At 39.9% G+C, this 20,056-nt stretch overlaps 1 protein-coding gene across 1 annotated transcript in view; it reads left to right on the top strand.

Annotated features, from left to right (window-relative positions):
• Nucleotides 1–20,056, top strand: part of si:ch211-202p1.5 (uncharacterized protein LOC103909337 homolog) — a 61,433-nt gene that overhangs the window by 36,517 nt on the left and 4,860 nt on the right. Inside the window, exon 2 of the mRNA XM_038294265.1 lies at nt 311–455. Coding sequence (XP_038150193.1) covers nt 311–455 — 145 coding nt within the window. The remainder of the gene's footprint in view (nt 1–310; nt 456–20,056) is intronic.

Consider the following 20,056-nt stretch of genomic DNA (forward strand, 5'->3'; position numbering starts at 1 on the left):
CTCTCCGGGTACTCCGGCTTCCTCCCACAGTCCAAAAAAATGACTGTTAGGTTAATTGGCTTCTCTAAATTCTCCTTAGGTGTGTGTGTGTGTGAATGGTCCTGTTTGTCTCTGTGTTGCCCTGCGATGGACTGGCGACCTGTCCAGGGTGGACCCCGCCTCTCGCCCATACACAACTGAAGATAGGCACCAGCACGCCTCACGACCCTAGCTAGGGATAAGTGTGACGGAAAATGGATCTATGGAAAATTTAGTTTGAATATTTATCTGCTTCCCATTTAGTCACTTTCTTTCCTCTCTTTGTTTCCAGTGTCTGTAATGAGCCCTGTGGCGGAGGAGGGTCCCCCCTCCCACACAGCCCACCGGCGAGAAAAGCGCTGCTCCTGTGAGAATCAGAAAGACAAAGAGTGTATTTTCTTCTGTCACATCGGCATCGTCTGGGTCAATACCCCGAGGTGAGTGAGCAGGAGCAGAACATGAAACTTTTCAAGAGTTCGATGCATGAGCAACGAGAGCTGGAGTGCCATGATGATGAAGGATAGCAGAGATAAAACACAATCAGCAGTAGCTGGTAGGTTTCTGAGGGAGGATGGGAGGGCTGTGCAAACAGCTGCTGCTGTCCAAAGCTAAGACAAACTGTCTCTGCTATCCAGGTCACATAGTTCCTCATTACTGCTTAACTTCTCAGCCTATAGCATAATTGAATTTACAGATGTAGAGTTTTACTTCAGAAGCTTTATTGTCATCATACAGAATCCATCAGAATCTGGTTTAGCAGCCTCTCAGTAGCAGCTACAATGGCAACAGATTTTAATTTCCTCAATAAAATCCAAATAACCCTCTGTGATCTCAGCATGTTTTTACTAACCACACAGCAAAATCAAATGTGATACTTTTTCAGTGTTGATTTAGTACTCAGTAAAGTGAGAATTAATTCTCCAAAGAGTTGATGTTAATCCATGGAGGTGTATTCAAGCAGTCTGTTTACAATTACCAACCTAACTGCCAACTAAAAAACCATATAATGCACTAACAACAACAATGAGGTGAAGAGGTGTGCATAAGACTACTAATGATGAGAAAAAGCAAAGAAAGCATAAAGTTAGGTGGTTAACTAACAAATATTGCAGAATTGGAAAATAAGAGAATGAAGCAGAATGATGAAAAAGGGTCCCTATGTCCTCCAGCAGTCTAAGCCTATAACAGCATAATTATACAGATAGCTCAGGATAACCTGAGCCACATTACTATAAGCTTTGTAAAAAAGGAAAGTTTTAAGCCTTAAAAGTAGACAGGGTGTTTGTCTTTCAGATGTAAACTGGTAGTTGGTTCCACAGGAGAGGAGCCTGAAAGCTACAAGATCTGCCTCCCATTCTACTTTTAGAAATTCTTGGAACCTGCAGATTAAGAACAGAATGCTCTGTTAGGAACATAAGAAACAATCAGATCTCCGTTATACGATGGAGCTTGGTTATTTAGAGATTATTTAGAGGACACAAGGGGGATTTAAATGTTCTTTTGTATTTAACAGGAAGCAAACTCCTTTGTGAGTGTGAATATGTTTAAATTTACCAATATCTCTTGTGAATTTCATGTCCAACGCAACGTCTAACACCAGATCACTGGAAACAAGGTGGAGGTTAATCTTTCAACTAAAAAAACAGCAGCCAAGCTGCCTTTTTTCTTCTTACAATTTACGTCTGACATTCAGAAAACACCAAAAGATGAAGAAAACAAATGACTCACTTCATATTTCAAATATAAAAAGAAAACCCCCAGTGTAGTCCTGTTTCTCTGACTGTGACTAACTGGATGTGCTCTCTTTATCCTCTGACATGGGAGCTGGCTCAGAGCTCGTCTGCCTGGCTGTGTGTTTTCTGGACGGGGCCGCCTTTTACAGTTACCTTTTGTATCTATGCTTCTTTTTCTATGTCCGCTTCTGTCTCCTTGAACCCCAGTCGGCCTCAGCAGATGGCCGCTCACACTCAGCCTGGTTCTGCCGGAGGTTCTTCCTGTTAAAAGGGAGTTTTTCCTCACCACTGTCGCTACAAGCATGCTTAGTAGGAGGGATTGTATTTGAGTCAATGAGTCGATGCAATCAACTGGTTTTCCAGTTACTTTGAATCAATGTGACTGGATGATCTGGTTGAACTGGAAAGTGCCTTGAGATGACGTGTTGTGAATTTGGCGCCATAGAAATAAACTGAATTAAATTGAATTGAATTAAAACAAATTATCTTTGTGTTCTACCTGATCTTTCAGGATTAAACAGCGAAACAAAGCATGAATATATTGACCATTATTGTTATTATATGTAACATGAATGAAAAATAAATCAGGATAAAAAGCCAGCATAAAAATAATCTCTCCTCTGTTTGAATTTAAAGCGAAATAAAATAGGAATATATTTTCAAAATCCAAAAGCTATTTATTTTTCATGTGTACATAGATAAATCTAAAATTTTTTGTTATAAGCTCTTATAACTTTGAGAGGATGATTTTTTATGTAAAGTTTAAACTTATTATATATATTTAACTTTTTCGTCTGAGGATAACTTTCATTCATTGAGATTCTACTGTAAAAATTACATTGAAAAAGTAAATTATGCCCTCGGTCGATCTTTATAGCAGTTTTATCAATGTCTTTCGTAGGGCCTCAAATTCCTGGCACCGCCCCTGAACGCAACACTTTCAATGCAAAGTACAATACCATGATTAATCATGTTGATATTAACTGTCTCCTACAATTTAATTGATAAGAGAAGCGTGAAAGTTAGCCTATAAATGTCCCTATCTCATCTTTTCCAGCGTCTCTATTGAGTTTACTGCCAGGTTTTTATTTTCTAAAATGAATCCTCTGGGGAAGCAACCCGCTGTTCCCCACCTGGAAGTGCTCTCTGTCTCTGCAGTACAATGATATTTTAATAGTTTGGAAATGTCCTTAAAACTCTGCATAATGAGGAGCAGCAACCGTTTCATCTGTTAAATCATTGTCTGCTTCTTGGCATTGTGTTTGCACACAGCTGCTTGCTCCAGATGTTTACGTTTTCAGAGATGTTCGGGGTTAGGCGACTCATTCCCTCAAAGTTCAAACTCTGCAATAATGAGTTTTGCCTGCAAAACTTTTAATTAAATAAGAGAAGTAGGTTACCTGACTTAAAGCTTAAAGAAGAAGCCATGCTACCCAAGGAACAGTGTTAGATCCACAGAGATGTATTTTTAATTTCCCAGGTTTTAAATAGGAAGAAGGAACAGATCCCCGTTCGCAATCGCTACCAATTAACAGCATTTTAGTTCAGTATGCACAAGCAATGAGTGAGCAGTTAGCTGCGGTGGGGGTAATAAGAAAGCACATCTTTCTTAAGGACGGGTAATTTCTGCAGCGTTTCCTCAAACCTCAAGAGATTAAGGCTTTTATGGTCAACCAGTTAAACTCTCCCAGTCTTTTCCCATTTAGTGTTCCTAAGAAGTAAAACTCTTAATCTGTTAATTAAAAATCTGGAGATCTAAAGATCTAAAAAACAAAACCTTTAATTATTTTTGTGTTTTATACGTGAGAATAACAATGAGCCTCATCGTTTCCATCAGAACCGGTTTAGGTAACTAAGTATCATAAACTCATTTTGTGACATTTGCCTATTAATTAGCTGCTGTTTTGAGGCTGAGCTGCAGCTCTTTATAGTCGCACTCGAAATTCATTAAGTTGAGGTCAGGTACAAAAATGGTTTCACCAAAATAGCTTCCAGAGAGGATCCAAAACTGTCTCAGATTGTTAGTTTGGTCTAAACTTAGCAGTGCGGTTGAAGGATATCTTCCTGCCTTCTCCTTAATAAGCAGCAGCCATGGTGCCCACAGTCGCTAACGGTGCCACTAAACTCTGTGGTCTCAGGCGGGAGATCTTTCTCCTTCCCAGTTATTCTGTTAAAAACATCCGTCTACATGGAGAAACTGAACCCTTAGTTTACCCTAAACCAATCGAGGTTTTTTTTTCATTCAAGATCAGATTAATCCACTTGTCAGTTCCCAGAGTAAAACCTTGAATGCACCTGGAAACTTGAGCTTTTCAAAGTAAAAATACTTTCAGAAATTAACATTTTACCTTTCATCTTTAGCCCTTTTATTTATTAGCACTTATACAGCCACAGATGCACTGATCTGCAGAGCAGCCCATGGTGACTCTGGAGGAGCTGCAGAAGACTAAAGAAAGGACAACTTGTTAATAGCTATTATGCTCTGTTCGAAAACCTAGGACGCGTCCTCTGAAGGCCGGATTCGAAGGACGATGACGCCATAGCGCGGCGCCGAGGTCTGGTCGGATTCCAAGAGTCCTGGTTATGCGGCCTTAAAATGCGTCCTTCTTTTAGCCCGATCTGAAGGACGGGTCCAAGGTATCCTCGGTATTCTTGGATATCCCAGGATTCATTGCGAGACCAAGCAAGCTGTGATCAGAGGAAAGGTTACTTGGTGCCGAACAGTGGTGAAAATTGGAAGTTCAGTTTAATATAATGCAAGTCAGTGAATAGTTCCGTCTGAAATGAATGAAAATAGTTGTTTTAATGGTTATTGAGTCAGATATGTGGCGGTAATGTTTGATTTATCTAAAGGTTTTAATCTGTTACTGTGTAAATGGGTTTGGCTGGAATTTAATGACAGATTCTAATATATCTGCAGGGTGGGGACTATAAATCTGATAGGAGTTTTATCTTTTTATTGCTGTTTTGCACAATATGCTTAAATAAGTATTTTTTGTTGTTGAATATTAGAGATTTTGCAGATAAATTTTTTATACATACATTGTTTAGATTTACTTATATCTCTCTACCCCTTTTATAGAATAGAAAATTCCTTTATTGTCCCGCAATGGGCAGATTTACAGCAGCAGAAAGATTATTGAAAATGGTCACACAAATGTGGACCTTAGAAAAATGTATAAGAATAACATAACAGGGAAGAGTTAAAATATAAACAATACAATCCTGTAAAGTGTTTTAACAATATTAAACTGGAGAATTAATAACCAATATGCAGCTATGGACATTTTTACAGTAATGGATATTTGAAAATAGCAGCAACATCAGAGATGTGCAGAATGACAGCAGCAGGTTATTTAACTGACTAAGGTTTCTATCGTTTCATTTGATTTGATTTGTTCCCGGTGGTTGGAACCTTTATTCCACTCTGGATTCTTGTGAGTGTAGTCTTTGTTCACTTCACAGTAAAAAAAAGAAATAAATAAACAAACAGTTTTGAAAACTTCGGTTTTCATTCTTTTCCTGCTTTGTGTGTCAAATTTCACGGTTGCTAAGCAACAGAGCTTACAGCGGTAAAAACCTGCCGAAGGGTAGACATGTTCGAATTAACAGCCAGAACTCTTCCAGTCTCCTTATTTTCAAGGACTAAGAAGGATCCAGTCTAGGCCGCGTCCTTGGAGGATGCAGCCCATGAATTCGAACAGAGCCTTAGTCATCCATCCATCCATTTTCCTTCACGCTTATCCCAAGTGGGGTCGTGAGTGACAGCCTTTGTCCAGCTGTCTATGGGCGAGAGGCAGGGTCCACCCTGGACAGGTCACAAGTCCATTGCAGGGCAACACAGAGACAAACAGGACAGACAACCATTCACACACTGACACTTAAGGAGAATTTAGAGAAGCCAGTTAACATAACAGTCACATTTTTGGACTGTGGGAGGAAGCCAGAGTCCTTGGAAATAACCCACACATGCTCAGGGAGAACATGCAAACTCCATGCAGAAATGGAATCGAACCCAGAACCTTCTTGCTGCAAAGCAGCAGTGCTACCCACCGCGCCAATGAGCAGCCTACTATTAGTCATGCAGACTGGAAATCTAGCCTTTAGTGATTGCTGTTCACATTTGTTCCCCTGATCAGAGGAGAAAAAAATTATTATTTAGCTTTTATATGAGTAATGCTAAAGAAAACTAAACAGCCTTCTGAACACATCCTTCCCAGGATAAAACATGGAAGTGGAAGTATGATGCTGAGGGAAAGCTGTTTGGAAGGTGGGGAGCTGATGTGAATATGGATGGAGGTAGATCCAAGAAAATCCTGGATTAAAAAAAATGTCGGATGCTGCAGAGGAGCTGAGACTGAGGTGAAGTTTTTCTTCCACCTATGGTCAGATTGAAGCATGTAGGAATGGGCAACTTCCTAAATTACAGTAGGTGATCTAACAGAATACCTACATGACTTGAACTATAATGCCATTTTTAGATTTTTATATGTAAAAAAAAAAAAGTTAAATGAATAATGTACCTTTTAAATATGAACAATATTTTTGGACCACCATATTAAGTTCATCAGAGAGGATGCCAAGGACAAAAAGCTACATTTTCTGGACTGTTTGGTGAGCATGGAAGGAGATGGAAACCTCAACATTCAAGTCTATAGAAAACTCACTGACCATTTCCTTGTTTTTGACTCACAGCACCCACTGGAGCACAAACTTTCTGTCATCAGAACCTTACAACATCACGTTGAACAAGTCCCTTCTAAAGCAGAAAGAAAGCAAAAACAACAGAAACACATCAAAGATACGTTTTTTTAAAACAATGATTTTTTCAAAATAGAAATTTTCTAAATTTTAGGACAATATCATCTCATAAAGAGTACATTTATATACATGTTTAATCCAGAAAGATTTGACATTTGAATATGACTTCCCTACGACTTTAAAGGAAAAACAAAATCAGGTTTTTAGTTGAGCAAATATCAAAAATGCCTAAAAATCCATGTCTTATTAATCATCTTTCATAAATAAAATGATAATGAAAAATTATAAACACTTAATAGCGACCCAAAAAAATTATAACGTTGATTAAAGTTATTCTATAAGGATATTAAGAATGATTTTAAAGTCTAGTTAAAATGAACAGATCATCAAAAATTATCAAATTTTTGACTCAGAGTCTCAAACTACGGAAGACGAGAGCGGTCGACTTTTTTTCCTTTTCCTTCTCAAAATAATGACATAACTATCTCGTTATCACGGTTGAACTATTAATTGTTTTCTTGAGATAAGAAGATAATTATATCGTTATCATGAGAAAACCGTTATTGATTTCTTGAGATAACGAGATGATTAACCTGTATGAGTAATGAATAAGGCTGACCAAAAGCCCTGGATTCCCAGTCCATCCATGCCTGCGGGGCCCGTAGTTCTGCAGACGGGGTACCAAATTTGAGCAAATAATCAGTTTTTTAGTTTCCTTTTTCTTTTCACTCATTGTCAGGTCATGATGGATGACTGGATTGCATAGAATACAGTAGAAACAAATCTGTTTTTTAATGAAAATCTTTAATCTGGACTCATTTTGGGGGTTAATGCATCTTATACCTGTTACAGGTGTAACAACGTCGCGAGCTTTCAAGGTTTCACTCGCAGATCAATCTGGCTACTTTCCGTTGAAGAAAATTTGGAGCCGTTCACCAAATGAACGTCCAATCAGCGTTGGCTTTGAGGCGGGTTGAGGTGTGACGCAACAAGAAGCGCGACTGTTCGGTCTAAAGAACATGGCGGCTTCAGCCGATGAAACTAGCGTTAGCGTGGCTATCGAGCAAGTTTTATCGGAATTACAGAGTATTTCTTCACTGAAAGAAGAGCAAAACACTGCTCTGGAGGCTTTTCTCAGAGGAAAAGATGTTTTTGCTCTTCTCACGACTGGTTTCGGCAAGAGTAGCCTAGCTTGTGGTTGTGTTTTAGTCGTCTCTCATATGCTTCGTTGATCTGATTGGTTTATTTGGCCCATCTATCACCAACATAGGCCAATCAGCTAACCAGTATTTTCGCCCCTTCCCAAAATTACTTCAATGGAAGGTTTCCAGATGGATATGCGGAGCAAAACCATCTGGCGGAGTCAGGTTAGTAACAACGGGGCTGTTCAGAAAACACCCGGCACTAAGGCGCAGGAGGCGTAGATCTAATTTCTTATGAATCAGAACTGGAAGCAAATCATCAAACCAACAACATCGTCTCGTTACCTTAAAGTTAAACACAGGATTTTTTACAGAATTTCACACAGGCTGCCATGACTTTATAAATCCTCATCCTTCGTTGTGGTTTTGAAGCATATAATCAGTCTTAACACACACCAAGCATCTCGTTATCACAAGAAATCGGCTTTGTTATCTTTAAATAATTAGAAAATTATTATCTCAGGAAAACCACCATGAAAAAGTATCAAAGAGCTCTTGGCTTCAGTATCAAACAATCTGAGTCACCGCTGGATATAAATTATGATTTGATTGCAAAAACCACAAACTGAGTTACATCTATTGCTTCTCCTTACCTGCTGACGTTCCCATGAACATGAGGGAAACCTCATCAGAGCAAAGGTTTGTATCAGATTCAGGTTTTCACCCTCAGAAGCATAGAAATGAATTGCAAAGTCAGTGAAGTTCGAGTTTTACATAAAAGCCTCCATCCGGCCAACCAGCTGGAATCCAGGCAAAGACCCAGATGATAAACAGCAAAACCTGCTGCAGGATGAGACCCAATCAAACTGTTCATTTGACATCTGGACACCAATTATTTACAAAGACACACAATAAAGCCGATTATCTGGCAGCCTGTTGACCATCTATTATGGTTTAGGCCCAGCCCCGGTTTCCATGGTAACGCCCATGTTTGCACAGTTTGCTGAATGTTATTGTATCAGGAGCTGTCAGCTCATATTTCTAGGTGAAGTAGACATTCTTTATAAGAATTTGGAGCTGATGCCTTAAGGCTGATGCATTTGGTTTCGATAAATCAAAACTTCATCGACTCAGCATGAAGCGTCTTCTTCTTAAGCTAAAAAATTATTTATTTGGATCGTTTCTTTTCCAGGATGGAACAATTATAAAACACACAACAGCAGCAGTTTTCTAAATACAAAGACTAGAGGCAAAAATCTGAATTTATTTGGGATTTATTTTTGATTTATGTTTTTCGGGAGGGATCTCCCTACAGTTTCATTTGTCTAAATGCAGATTATCAAACATTTCAGAAGCTTAAAAAAGGTAAGAAATAAAAATGTTTTTTTCAAAATGACTTCATTTTTTGAAGGGAAACAGTCATAGGGAGTTTCCTGACTCTGGATGTCATTCTTAAAAACATTTTATGGTTCAATTATCCCAACCGAAGCCAATCCTGATTACTACACACCCAGAATCAAAACCTGGAACCATAGAAACTCCCCAGTGGGGCTTCAAATTCAGCACCTCAGCGACTCATCCAGGAGGTCACAGAGATCATCTGAAGCTCTACAGCCCTCAATCCACCATTTAGGCCAGAAGTCTAAATTCAACAATAAGACTTAGACCAACTTTATTGTAATTTCGATGCGTACAGCTTTCAACAGTGAACGAGCAGCTTGCAAGAGTGAAATTAGCATTTCTATTTTATAAAGTGCAGCAGTGATCAAGAATGTAAACAGTGCAGGAGAAACGGAAAACCAGTTTTAAAGTTGCGGTGCAAATAGCATTGATATGGAAAGGTTCAGTGCAGTGCAAATAAATAGATATGGCGCAAAATACAGTAGAACATTGAGTTGTGTTCTTTTTAAAGGGATTATCAAAAAAAATCAGCCATGTTGGAAGTAGAGACTGACACGGGAGTGGATTTTCACTCCTGTCCCGTCCCACTCCCACAGAAAAAAATGGTGTCCCGTCCCGATCTCGGGCCAGAGTAGAAATCTAAATCCTGTCCCGTCCCACTCCTGGTGAAATTACTCCCACTCCCGTCCCGCTCCCATTCAAAATGACTCTCGCTCCTGCACCACTCCCATTCTTGTTGTTTTTAATAAGATTTCTGCCACTACATTGAATCTGAATTTCTATGAAGGGTCAGTTAAGTTCCTGTTTCTAACTGTAGTAACTGTTGGTCCCTCCATTGTTGTTTTTGAGTGCGGGTTAAAAACTCAGAGCGGAAGCACTGTTGGTTTTTGGGTCGTGTAGTTTTTTTGACTCGCATTATAGCGTAGGCTTCAAGGAAAAAAACGACAAAATGGCGGCGCCAGTACTGGATTTTTTTTTCTTTCTATTTTATTTTATTTTTTGGCATCGATCCTTTTTTTTTTTTAGTTACTATTGGTTTGCTCCCTCTCCCATCTGCTCCTGTTAATGTTTAATCCTGTAAACCCGTGGGATTCCCGAAAAGTGCAAATATGATGTCAAGTGTGATGCAGAGATCAGTTTAAAGTTGAATAGTTCAGCTGCCTGATGGCAGCGGAGAAAATGCTGTTGCAGAATCTGCTGGTTCTGCATTGAATGCTGCGAAGCTTCTTCCCAAAGGGCAGCAGGGAGAACAGTCCATGGTGGGGGGGTGAGGGGTCTTTTATGATGTCACGGGCTCGGGATACGCAGCGCCGGGATGAAATGTCTTTAATGGAGGGAAGAGGAGCCCCCATGATTCTCTCTGCTGTTCTCACCTTCTTCCAGTCTGAGACGCTGCAGCCTCCCCGAGCCCGTAATACTATCAATGACCCCTCATACCCCCACCATAGTTTTCCCTGCTGCCTTCTGCAGGACCTGCAGGTTCTGCAACAGCTTCTTCCCCACCGCAATCAGACTGCTGAACTGTTGAAAAAACTCTAAATCGTGTCACAGACTCTGCATCACACCGATAACACTAAACTAAAACACTGCATATTTGCAAACAAAACAAGGTTTTAATGGGCTACTGTACAAAATCTCGAACTCAACACTATTTATGTTAACCTGACTCCGCCAGATGGATTTGCTCCGCATATCCATCTGCAAACCTTCCGTTGAAGTAATTTTGGGAAGGAGCGAAAATACTGGTTAGCTGATTGGCCTATGTTGGTGATAGACGGGCCAAATAAACCAATCAGATCAACGAAGCATATGACGTACTAACAGAGCGACGACGAAACCACAAGCCTTGCCGAAACCAGTCGGGAGAAGAGCAAAAACATCTTTTCCTCTGAGAAAAGCCTCCAGAGCAGTATTTTGCTCTTCTTTCAGTGAATAAATACTCTGTAATTCCGATAAAACTTGCTCAATAGCCACGCTAACGCTAGTTTCATCGGCTGAAGCCGCCATGTTCTTTAGACTGAACTGTCGCGCTTCTCGTTGCGTCACACCTCAACCCGCCTCAAAGCCAACGCTGATTGGACGTTCGTTTGGTGAACGGCTCCAAATTTTGTTTAACGGAGAGTCTCCACACTGATCTGCGAGTGAAACCTTGAAAGCTCGCGAGATCAGGATGGTCTCACGAGGCTATATTTATGTCATTTTGAATTGGAAAAACTTCCTGGATGGGAAGCAAAACATCTTCAAACATGGAAACAAAGTCCAGTGGAATGTTTTTAATTTTCTTCTTTTCTTGGAATTAGTCCTATCTTTAATGTCTGACTGAACTTTTTTTGGTGGAACCTTTCTTGGGGAGTGGCTACCTAGTGGTAAGGGCATTGTACTCGGGTCCCAGAGGTTCTGAGTTTGAGCCCCACTTCCACGGACTGCCACTGCCAGTCTGCTCGCTGGGCGCCGCACAATGGCAGCCCACTGCCCCGGAAGGGATGGGTTAAATGCAGAGAGTTCATTTTGTTGCTTTTTACTGTGACAGTCTAATGAATTTGAAATTTAATTATTTCTGTGTTGTTGTTTTTTTTTTCCTTTTAATGGAACCCCTTATAAATTCGATGGTTTCACCTCAAGGGGCTTATTCTGTCTACATTTTATATATATTAACAATGCTGGAGAGATTTTATCGACCTAAAATATCAAGTCTTTGCAGACCATTCGTGGCAACTGCTGTAGTGTTTTGATCCCAGTTCATAGTTTTATTACGTGTATTTTCTGTACTTTTTTATATTTTTGAAAGGGAATGATTGGGAGTTTTCTTCCGGTCGAGTAGCCCAGAAGAGCTCCCTCTTTAATCACCCCACTCTGCAGCAGATTGACCATGACAGTGTCATCAGCAAACTTTAGGATGTTTGTCTTTTAAAGGCATTCTTACATTTATTTGAGTATAAATTATCCGAAAAGGAATTTAGACCCCTGAGGTGACTCCGGTAATAACATCCGTTTCATGGAGAGGACAATGTTAAGAAGTCAAAAATCAATTCCACCTGGCAGACATTCAGATTAAAACAGCACAGGAGTGTGCTCACCATGATGTATGGTTGAAATGTTTCGAAAGCTGAAATGAAATCAACCATTAAAAGCCTCACACAGGTTTTTGTGCCTCCAGGACATTTACAAAAGTAGCCATTTAAAATTTCCCCACTTTCCTTGATGGGTCCTTGGCTGGTGTTAGGTTTAAAAATGTAGGTTCGTAAAAGAGGAACTGAGTCTACACAGAAGAGAGATTTTTAACGGCTTCTGCAGAAAGAGAGAGCTACATTCAGCTACATCTACTCTCTGACGGACTTCCTCTGCAGACGCCTTTTTATTAGCAGATCATAACACATGGGGTGGGTTACAAAATAGAGTGTTCTTCTGACAAGGCAATTGATCAGGTCATAGGACAAAATGCTCCTCTGATTGAATCACAGAATAGAGTGGTACAAACATCAGCAATTTTCTACCACCGTTGCATTACAGTTTGCAATAAACAGAGTGAAGCATCTCATTTCTCCAGTGTTTCATATGTACACACATTAACTTTATAATCAACATTGAATAAACATAACAGCTGGTCCTCTACAATTCCTTTTTAAACATCAATCTTTGAATCAAATATTCTTTGTTTCATGATTTGCAGACATTAAGAACTAAAGAGAAGCATCTTTTTCTGGTCAAACCCTGTAATTGAGCAAAAGGGTGGAGTCTGAGTAAAAAAATGCATGCCCAGGAGAAGGCCAGTGGCTGGAAGTTGAAGGGGATTTGACTGGCAGTCGCAGGGGAGTAGGCTGCCATTCGGCTGGCGTTTGACTTGGAAGGGCCATTTTGAATGGCTGCTACTGTAAGCTAGTAATTGAAAGGAGGCACAGCTTCCTTTACACCTGTGGACCTGGTTGGCAAATTGCAGCGGGTCGAGCTGAGACTCTTCTTTATCAGTCAGAACGGTTCCGAGCCAGAGTCGGACAAAACGTTTTGTTCTTTTGGAGAATGCTTTGTTACAGATCTGGTCCTGAACTACAAAAGAAAAGGTGGTGCATGACGCACCAACAGCTACAAAGGCTTTAGGTTTGTGTGTTTGGGTGCCAGAAGGTCAGAAAGGTTGTATCAGAAAGCTGTGCAGAAGCTGTCACACATCTATGCGAAAGCAGAGAAATGTTGGTACTGATCTTTGGGCTGTTTGATGTGTTCTGGCAACAATAACTGGATGAAAGCTTTGCATCTGAAGGCATTCAGGAAGAGTCGAGTGTCTGCTGCCTCAGAGCCGTTACTCATTGAGCTACGGTTCAACAGTTCAGGTCACCCAGATTTATTCATCCTTGTAACCCAAGAGAGGAGCCCTCTGACACTTAGCAGAGGGTGGAAGGTGGAGGTAACAGCAGGGAGGTCAACAAGCTGCAAGGAGAGAAATAAATGATATCGTAGAGAGGAGGGAATAGAGGAGGAGGCCAGGAGATGAAAAGGGTTGAATGTTATCTCCAGCTGTGTGGTGGAAATGAGATCCAGATGTGCTGCCGATAACAGATTCAACACTTATACGTCTAAATTTGGTGCAGAGGTGTTTAATTTTGGAGCAGTTCTGCTTTCATTTGGTGTTACGTCTTTGTTTAAGCTACGGTAACTTTTTGCTGCTGATAATCAGGCTTTAACCTGTAGCCATTCCGGCACCACATAGATCCAAGAACCAACTGAAATCTGTCTGAGGAGAAAGGAACACAGGAGCCGTGTTTGTGGTTCATATTAAACTTTGGCTCACAGGAAGATAATTGCAGCTTATTGATGGATTTCTGGGAAACCTTTTCCAAAACCTTCCAGTTTGTGATGCTGTGCTTGGGTTTATTTTAAGTTCAAAGTTATATGTGCAGTAAATAAAGTGTTCCTTAAAACTCCTAACTCTTAAAGAAAGACAAGTGAAATCACATTTAAATGCTAAAAATTAAGCCTCGTAAAAAAAAAAAAAGGAAAATTGATCTGCAGAATCATGCCTCTGTGCTGCAAAAACATAGACAAAAAACAACACATGTTTGATGATAGAAAATTAATACTTGTCTAAAAAGGATATAAACCTAAAACAAAAAAAGATCCCAGTCCCTGTTGTCATGTGCACAGGAAAAAGTTAAATCTACCTGCCTGGGAAATGGTCCTCATCACTGGAAAAATGATCTAAAAATAAGTAAAAATTTCTTAAATTTACCCTTAATTTGAGTAGATAAATGAGGTGGTTTGCCAATGGAATTAATATTTTTACTCTTAAAATAAGATAATTAGATAAAATGCACTTGAAATGAGACAATGCAACTGTGTTTTCTTATTTTAAACTTAAATTGTCTTGTTCCATTGGCAAAATGTCACTTTTACCTCCTCAATCCCAGAACAAATACACCTATTTTAAGAAAAAATTACTTATCTAGATTTAGATTTTTTCCAGTGCAGAAAACACACGGAGAAATGGATGCTGACCATTTTGAAATCACAGCTGTGACTGTGATCTCACAAAGTAACAGCTTAACCCCATCTTCTATCTATATAAATATCTGAGTATCCGCCGTTTTGAAAGTCTGCATAGTGGGGACATCTTTTTAAGCAGAAACTGTTTGTACCATTGATATATATTCCTAGATAGGACATCAGATGACTACAGCGTGACACTCAGGAAAGTCAGATTTTTTTTTGGTTTGTTTTTTTAAGTAGAAAGGCTTATTGTCCGGTTTCTTCCTGTTAAAAGGGAGATTTCCTCTCCACTGTCGCTACATGCATCCTCAGCGCTGAAGAGTCAACAACAAAATGCATGTGAAGGTTGTCACCACTTTCAGGAGGAGCATGTCTTGCAAGTCAATGACTGGATGCAGTCATTAGGTTTTCTTACCAATCAGACAGTATTGTCTCTATAAAGTGTCTTGAGATGATGTGAGCTGTGAATTGGCACTATAGAAATAAACTGAATTGAACTGAAATGAACAATGATATTTTTCCAGGACAGGATGCTAAAAAGTTGTTTTGAAATTGTATTTTCACTAGATGCTTTTAATCATTCTTGCATCTTCCAGCAGAACTTCAGGAGAGAGAAGTAAAAGTGAATATTTTAGCTGGGTTCAGTCAGAGAAAGGGTTTGAGATGAGTGCATGCACTGGACTTTGATTAGAGGGTATGAATACACTGCAAAAAAATTAAAACTAAATAAGTGAAACTTCCTTGAATTAAGTGCATTTGTTCTTGAATTGAGCTGGTACACTGGAAAAATCTAAATCTAGATAAGTCATTTTTTCTTAAAATAAGTGCATTTGTTCTTGAATTGAGTTGGTAAAAGAGACATTTTGCCAATGGAACAAGACAATTTACATTAAAGATAAGAAAACACAATTGCATTGTCTTATTTCAAGTGCATATTATCTAATTATCTTATTTTAAGAGTAAAATTACCCATTCCATTGGCAAACTATCTAATTTACCTACTCAAATTAAGGGTGAATACACTTAATTTAAGAAATTTTTACTTATTTCTAGATTGTTTTTGCAGTGTAAGCGACATACTTTACCAACTGAATTAAACAATTTACATTTAAAATAAGAAAAAACAACTGCCATCTCTTATTTCAAGTGCAAAATATCTGATTTTCTTATTTTAAGGCTAAATACGCTCATTGTATTGGCAGATCGTCCCATTTACCCACTCAAATTAAGGGAAAATAAATTTATTTTAAGGATATTTTACTCATTTTAGGATAATTTTTGTTTCTGACTGATACAAGTCCATTGCAGGGCAACACAGAGACAAACGGGACAAACAACCTTTCACGCACACCTAAGGAGAATTTAGAGAAGCCAATTAACCTAATAGTCGTGTTTTTGGACTGTAGGAGGAAGCTGGAGTACCCAGAGAGAACCCACTCAGGGAGAACATGCAAACTCCATCTTTGATTGATTGATTGGCTTTATTTATGTCACTGTGGAGAAATTTACTCGTTACATCAGCTGAAATAGTCAAAGAAGAAGAAGAATGTTCCAAAGGAAGAAAAAGGTGCATGGGATATATACAGTATATACAATACGTCCTCTTGGGACAGTTTTTGTTTGTTTTTTATAGTAGGATTATTATACAGGGTTATTAGATGTGGCGTTTACATGTGTATTTATATAGATGGATAAAAACTAAAAACTGTTTTCTCACCCCTCGTGGGGTGGTATGTGTCATCCTCAAGCTCGGGTCCTCTACCAGAGGCCTGGGAGTTTGAGGGTTCTGCGCAGTATCTTAGCTGTTCCTAGCACTGCGCTCTTCTGGACAGAGACCTCTGATGTTTTACCTGGAATCTGCTGTAGCCACTCTCCCAGTTTGGGGGTCACAGCCCCCAGTGCTCCAATTACCACTGGCACCACTGCTGCTCTTACTTTCCACATCTTTTCTAGCTCCTCCTTCAGTCCTTGGTATTTCTCAAGCTCCTCGTGTTCTTTCTTCTTAATGTTGCTGTCGCTTGGGATTGCCACATCTATCACTACTGCCTTCTTCTGCTGTTTGTCGATCAACACGATGTCTGGTTGGTTAGCCATCACCTGTTTGTCAGTCTGGATCTTGAAGTCCCATAGGATCTTAGCTCGGTCATTCTCAACTACCTTAGGAGGTGTCTTCCATTTTGACCTTGGGACTTCCAGCCCATCCTCATGGCAGATGTTCCTGTACACTATGACAGCTACCTGGTTGTGGCGTTCCATGTATGCACTTCCTGCCTGCATTTTACACCCCGCTGTTATGTGCTGTATTGTTTCAGGGGCATCTTTGCACAGTCTGCATCGGGGGTCCTGCCTGGTGTGGTAGACCCTGGCCTCTATTGATCTTGTACTGAGTGCCTGTTCTTGTGCTGCCATGATTAGTGCCTCTGTGCTGTCCTTCAGTCCAGCCTTTTCCAGCCACTGGTAGGATTTTTTGATATCAGCCACTTCTTCTATTTGTCTGTGGTATATGCCGTGCAGCGGCTTGTCCCTCCATGATGGTTCTCCTTCCTCTTTCTTGTCCTCACTTTCGGTTTTCTCCTGCCTGAGGTATTCACCAAGCCATTTCTCTTTGGGGGCCATCTTTCTGATGTACTCCTGGGTCTTAGTTGTTTCATCCTGGACAGTGGTCTTGACACTCACTAGCCCTCGGCCTCCCTCGCTACGCTTGGTGTACAGTCTCAGAGTGCTGGATTTGGGGTGGAACCCACCATGCATTGTGAGGAGCTTTCTCGTCTTGATGTCAGTAGCCTCTATCTCCTCCTTTGGCCAGTTTATTATACCAGCGGGGTATCTGATGACTGGTAGGGCATATGTGTTGATGGCTTGGATCTTGTTTTTCCCATTCAGCTGACTTTTCAGGACCTGCCTTACTCTTTGTAGGTATTTAGCTGTGGCAGTATTTCTTGCCATCTCCTCGTGGTTTCCGTTAGCCTGTGGCACCCCAAGGTATTTGTAGCTGTCCTGAACATCTGTTATGTGGCCTTCTGGTAGTTCAACCCCCTCGGTTCTGATCATCTTCTCTGTCTTTGAGACCATGCGACCGCACTTGTCCAGTCCGAATGACATCCCAATGTCGTTGCTGTAGATCCTGGTAGTGTGGATCAGTGAGTCGATGCCTCGCTCACTCCTGGCATACAGCTTGATGTCATCCATGTAGAGGAGGTGACTGATGATTGTTCCGCTTAGGAATTGGTATCCGTAGCCAGTCTTTGTGATGATCTGGCTGAGGGGGTTCAGGCCTATGCAGAACAGCAGCGGGGATAGTGCATTGCCTTGGTATATGCCGCACTTGATGGTGACTTGTGCTATTGGCTTTGCATTGGCTTCCAGACTTGTTTTCCACAGCTTCATTGAGTTCTTGATGAAGGCTATTAGAGTCCTGTTGATCTTGTACATTTCCAGGCATTCCAGTATCCATGTATGTGGCATTGAGTCATAGGCTTTCTTATAGTCAATCCAGGCAGTGCACAGATTTGTCTGCCTGGTCTTACAGTCTCGGGTGACTGCTCTATCCACTAGTAGCTGGTGCTTGGCTCCTCTGGTGTTGCTTCCTATTCCCTATATATATATAAGTATATAAGTATATATATATATATATATATATATATATATATATATATATATATATATATATATATATATATATATATATATATATATATATATATATATATATACAGGTGCTGGTCATAAAATTAGAATATCATGAAAAAGTAGATTGATTTCAGTAATTCCATTTAAAAAGTGAAACTTGTATATTATATTCATACATTACATACAAACTCATATATTTCAGATGTTTATTTTGTTTAATTTTGATGATTACAAATGACAACAAATGAAAATCTCAAATTCATCATATCAGAAAATTAGAATATTACTGAAGACCAATAAAAACAAAGGATTTATAGAAATGTTGGCCAACTGAAAAGTATGAACATGAAAAGTATGAGCATGTACAGCACTCAGTATTTAGTTGGGCCTCCTTTGGCCTGTATTACTGCAGCAATGCGGCGTGGCATGGAGTCGATCAGTCTGTGGCACTGCTCAGGTGTTATGATAGCCCAGGTTGCTCTAATAGTGGCTTTTAGCTCTTCTGAATTGTTGGGTCTGGTGTATTGCATCTTCTTCTTCACAATACCCCATAGATTTTCTATGGGGTTAAGGTCAGGAGAGTTTGCTGGCCAATTAAGAACAGGGATACCATGGTCCTTCAACCAGGTACTGGTAGCTTTGGCACTGTGTGCAGGTGCCAAGTCCTGTTGGAAAATGAAATCTGCATCTCCAAAAAGTTGGTCAGCTGCAGGAAGCATGAAGTGCTCTAAAACTTCCTGGTATGTGGCTGCGTTGACCCTGGACCTCAGAAAACACAATGGACCAACACCAGCAGATGACATGGCACCCCAAACCATCACTGACTGTGGAAACTTTACACTGGACTTCAAGCAACGTGGATGAAGTGCCTCTCTTCTTTTCCTCCAGACTCTGGGACCTTGATTTCCAAAGGAAATGCAAAATTTACTTTCATCAGAGAACATGACTTTGGACCACTCACCAGCAGTCCAGTCCTGTTTCTCTTTAGCCCAGGCAAGACGCTTCTGACGCTGTCTGTGGTTCAAGAGTGGCTTGACACAAGGAATGCGACAGCAGAAACCCATGTCTTTCATACGTCTGTGTGTGGTGGTTCTTGAAGCACTCACTCCAGCTGCAGTCCACTCTTTGTGAATCTCCCCCACATTTTTGAAGGGGTTTTGTTTCACAATCCTCTCCAGGGTGCGGTTATCTCTCTTGCTTGTACACTTTTTTCGACCACATCTTTTCCTTCCCTTCGCCTCTCTATTAATGTGCTTGGACACTGAGCTCTGTGAACAGCCAGCCTCTTTAGCGATGACCTTTTGTGTCTTGCCCTCCTTGTGCAAGGTGTCGATGGTCGTCTTTTGGACAACTGTCAAGTCAGCAGTCTTCCCCATGATTGTGTAGCCTATAGAACTAGACTGAGAGACCATTTAAAGGCTTTTGCAGGTGGTTTGAGTTAATTAGCTGATTAGAGTGTGGCACCAGGGGCCATCAATTTTGAACCTTTTCACAATATTCTAATTTTCTGATATGATGAATTTGAGATTTTCATTTGTTGTCATTTGTAATCATCAAAATTAAACAAAATAAACATCTGAAATATATGAGTTTGTATGTAATGTATGAATATAATATACAAGTTTCACTTTTTAAATGGAATTACTGAAATCAATCTACTTTTTCATGATATTCTAATTTTATGACCAGCACCTGTATGTATATATATATATATATATATATATATATATATATATATATATATATATATATATATATATATATATATATATATATATATATATATATATATATATACTGTAATTGCACTGGATGTTAAATATAGAAATTGAAAATCTATGCTCAAATTCGAGTATTCCATAATTGATTAATCGGCCTCGGCATATGCACTGC

The sequence above is a fragment of the Cyprinodon tularosa genome, unplaced genomic scaffold (assembly GCF_016077235.1).
Source record: "Cyprinodon tularosa strain WSP-4 unplaced genomic scaffold, ASM1607723v1 ctg338, whole genome shotgun sequence".
NCBI classification, from domain to species: domain Eukaryota; kingdom Metazoa; phylum Chordata; class Actinopteri; order Cyprinodontiformes; family Cyprinodontidae; genus Cyprinodon; species Cyprinodon tularosa.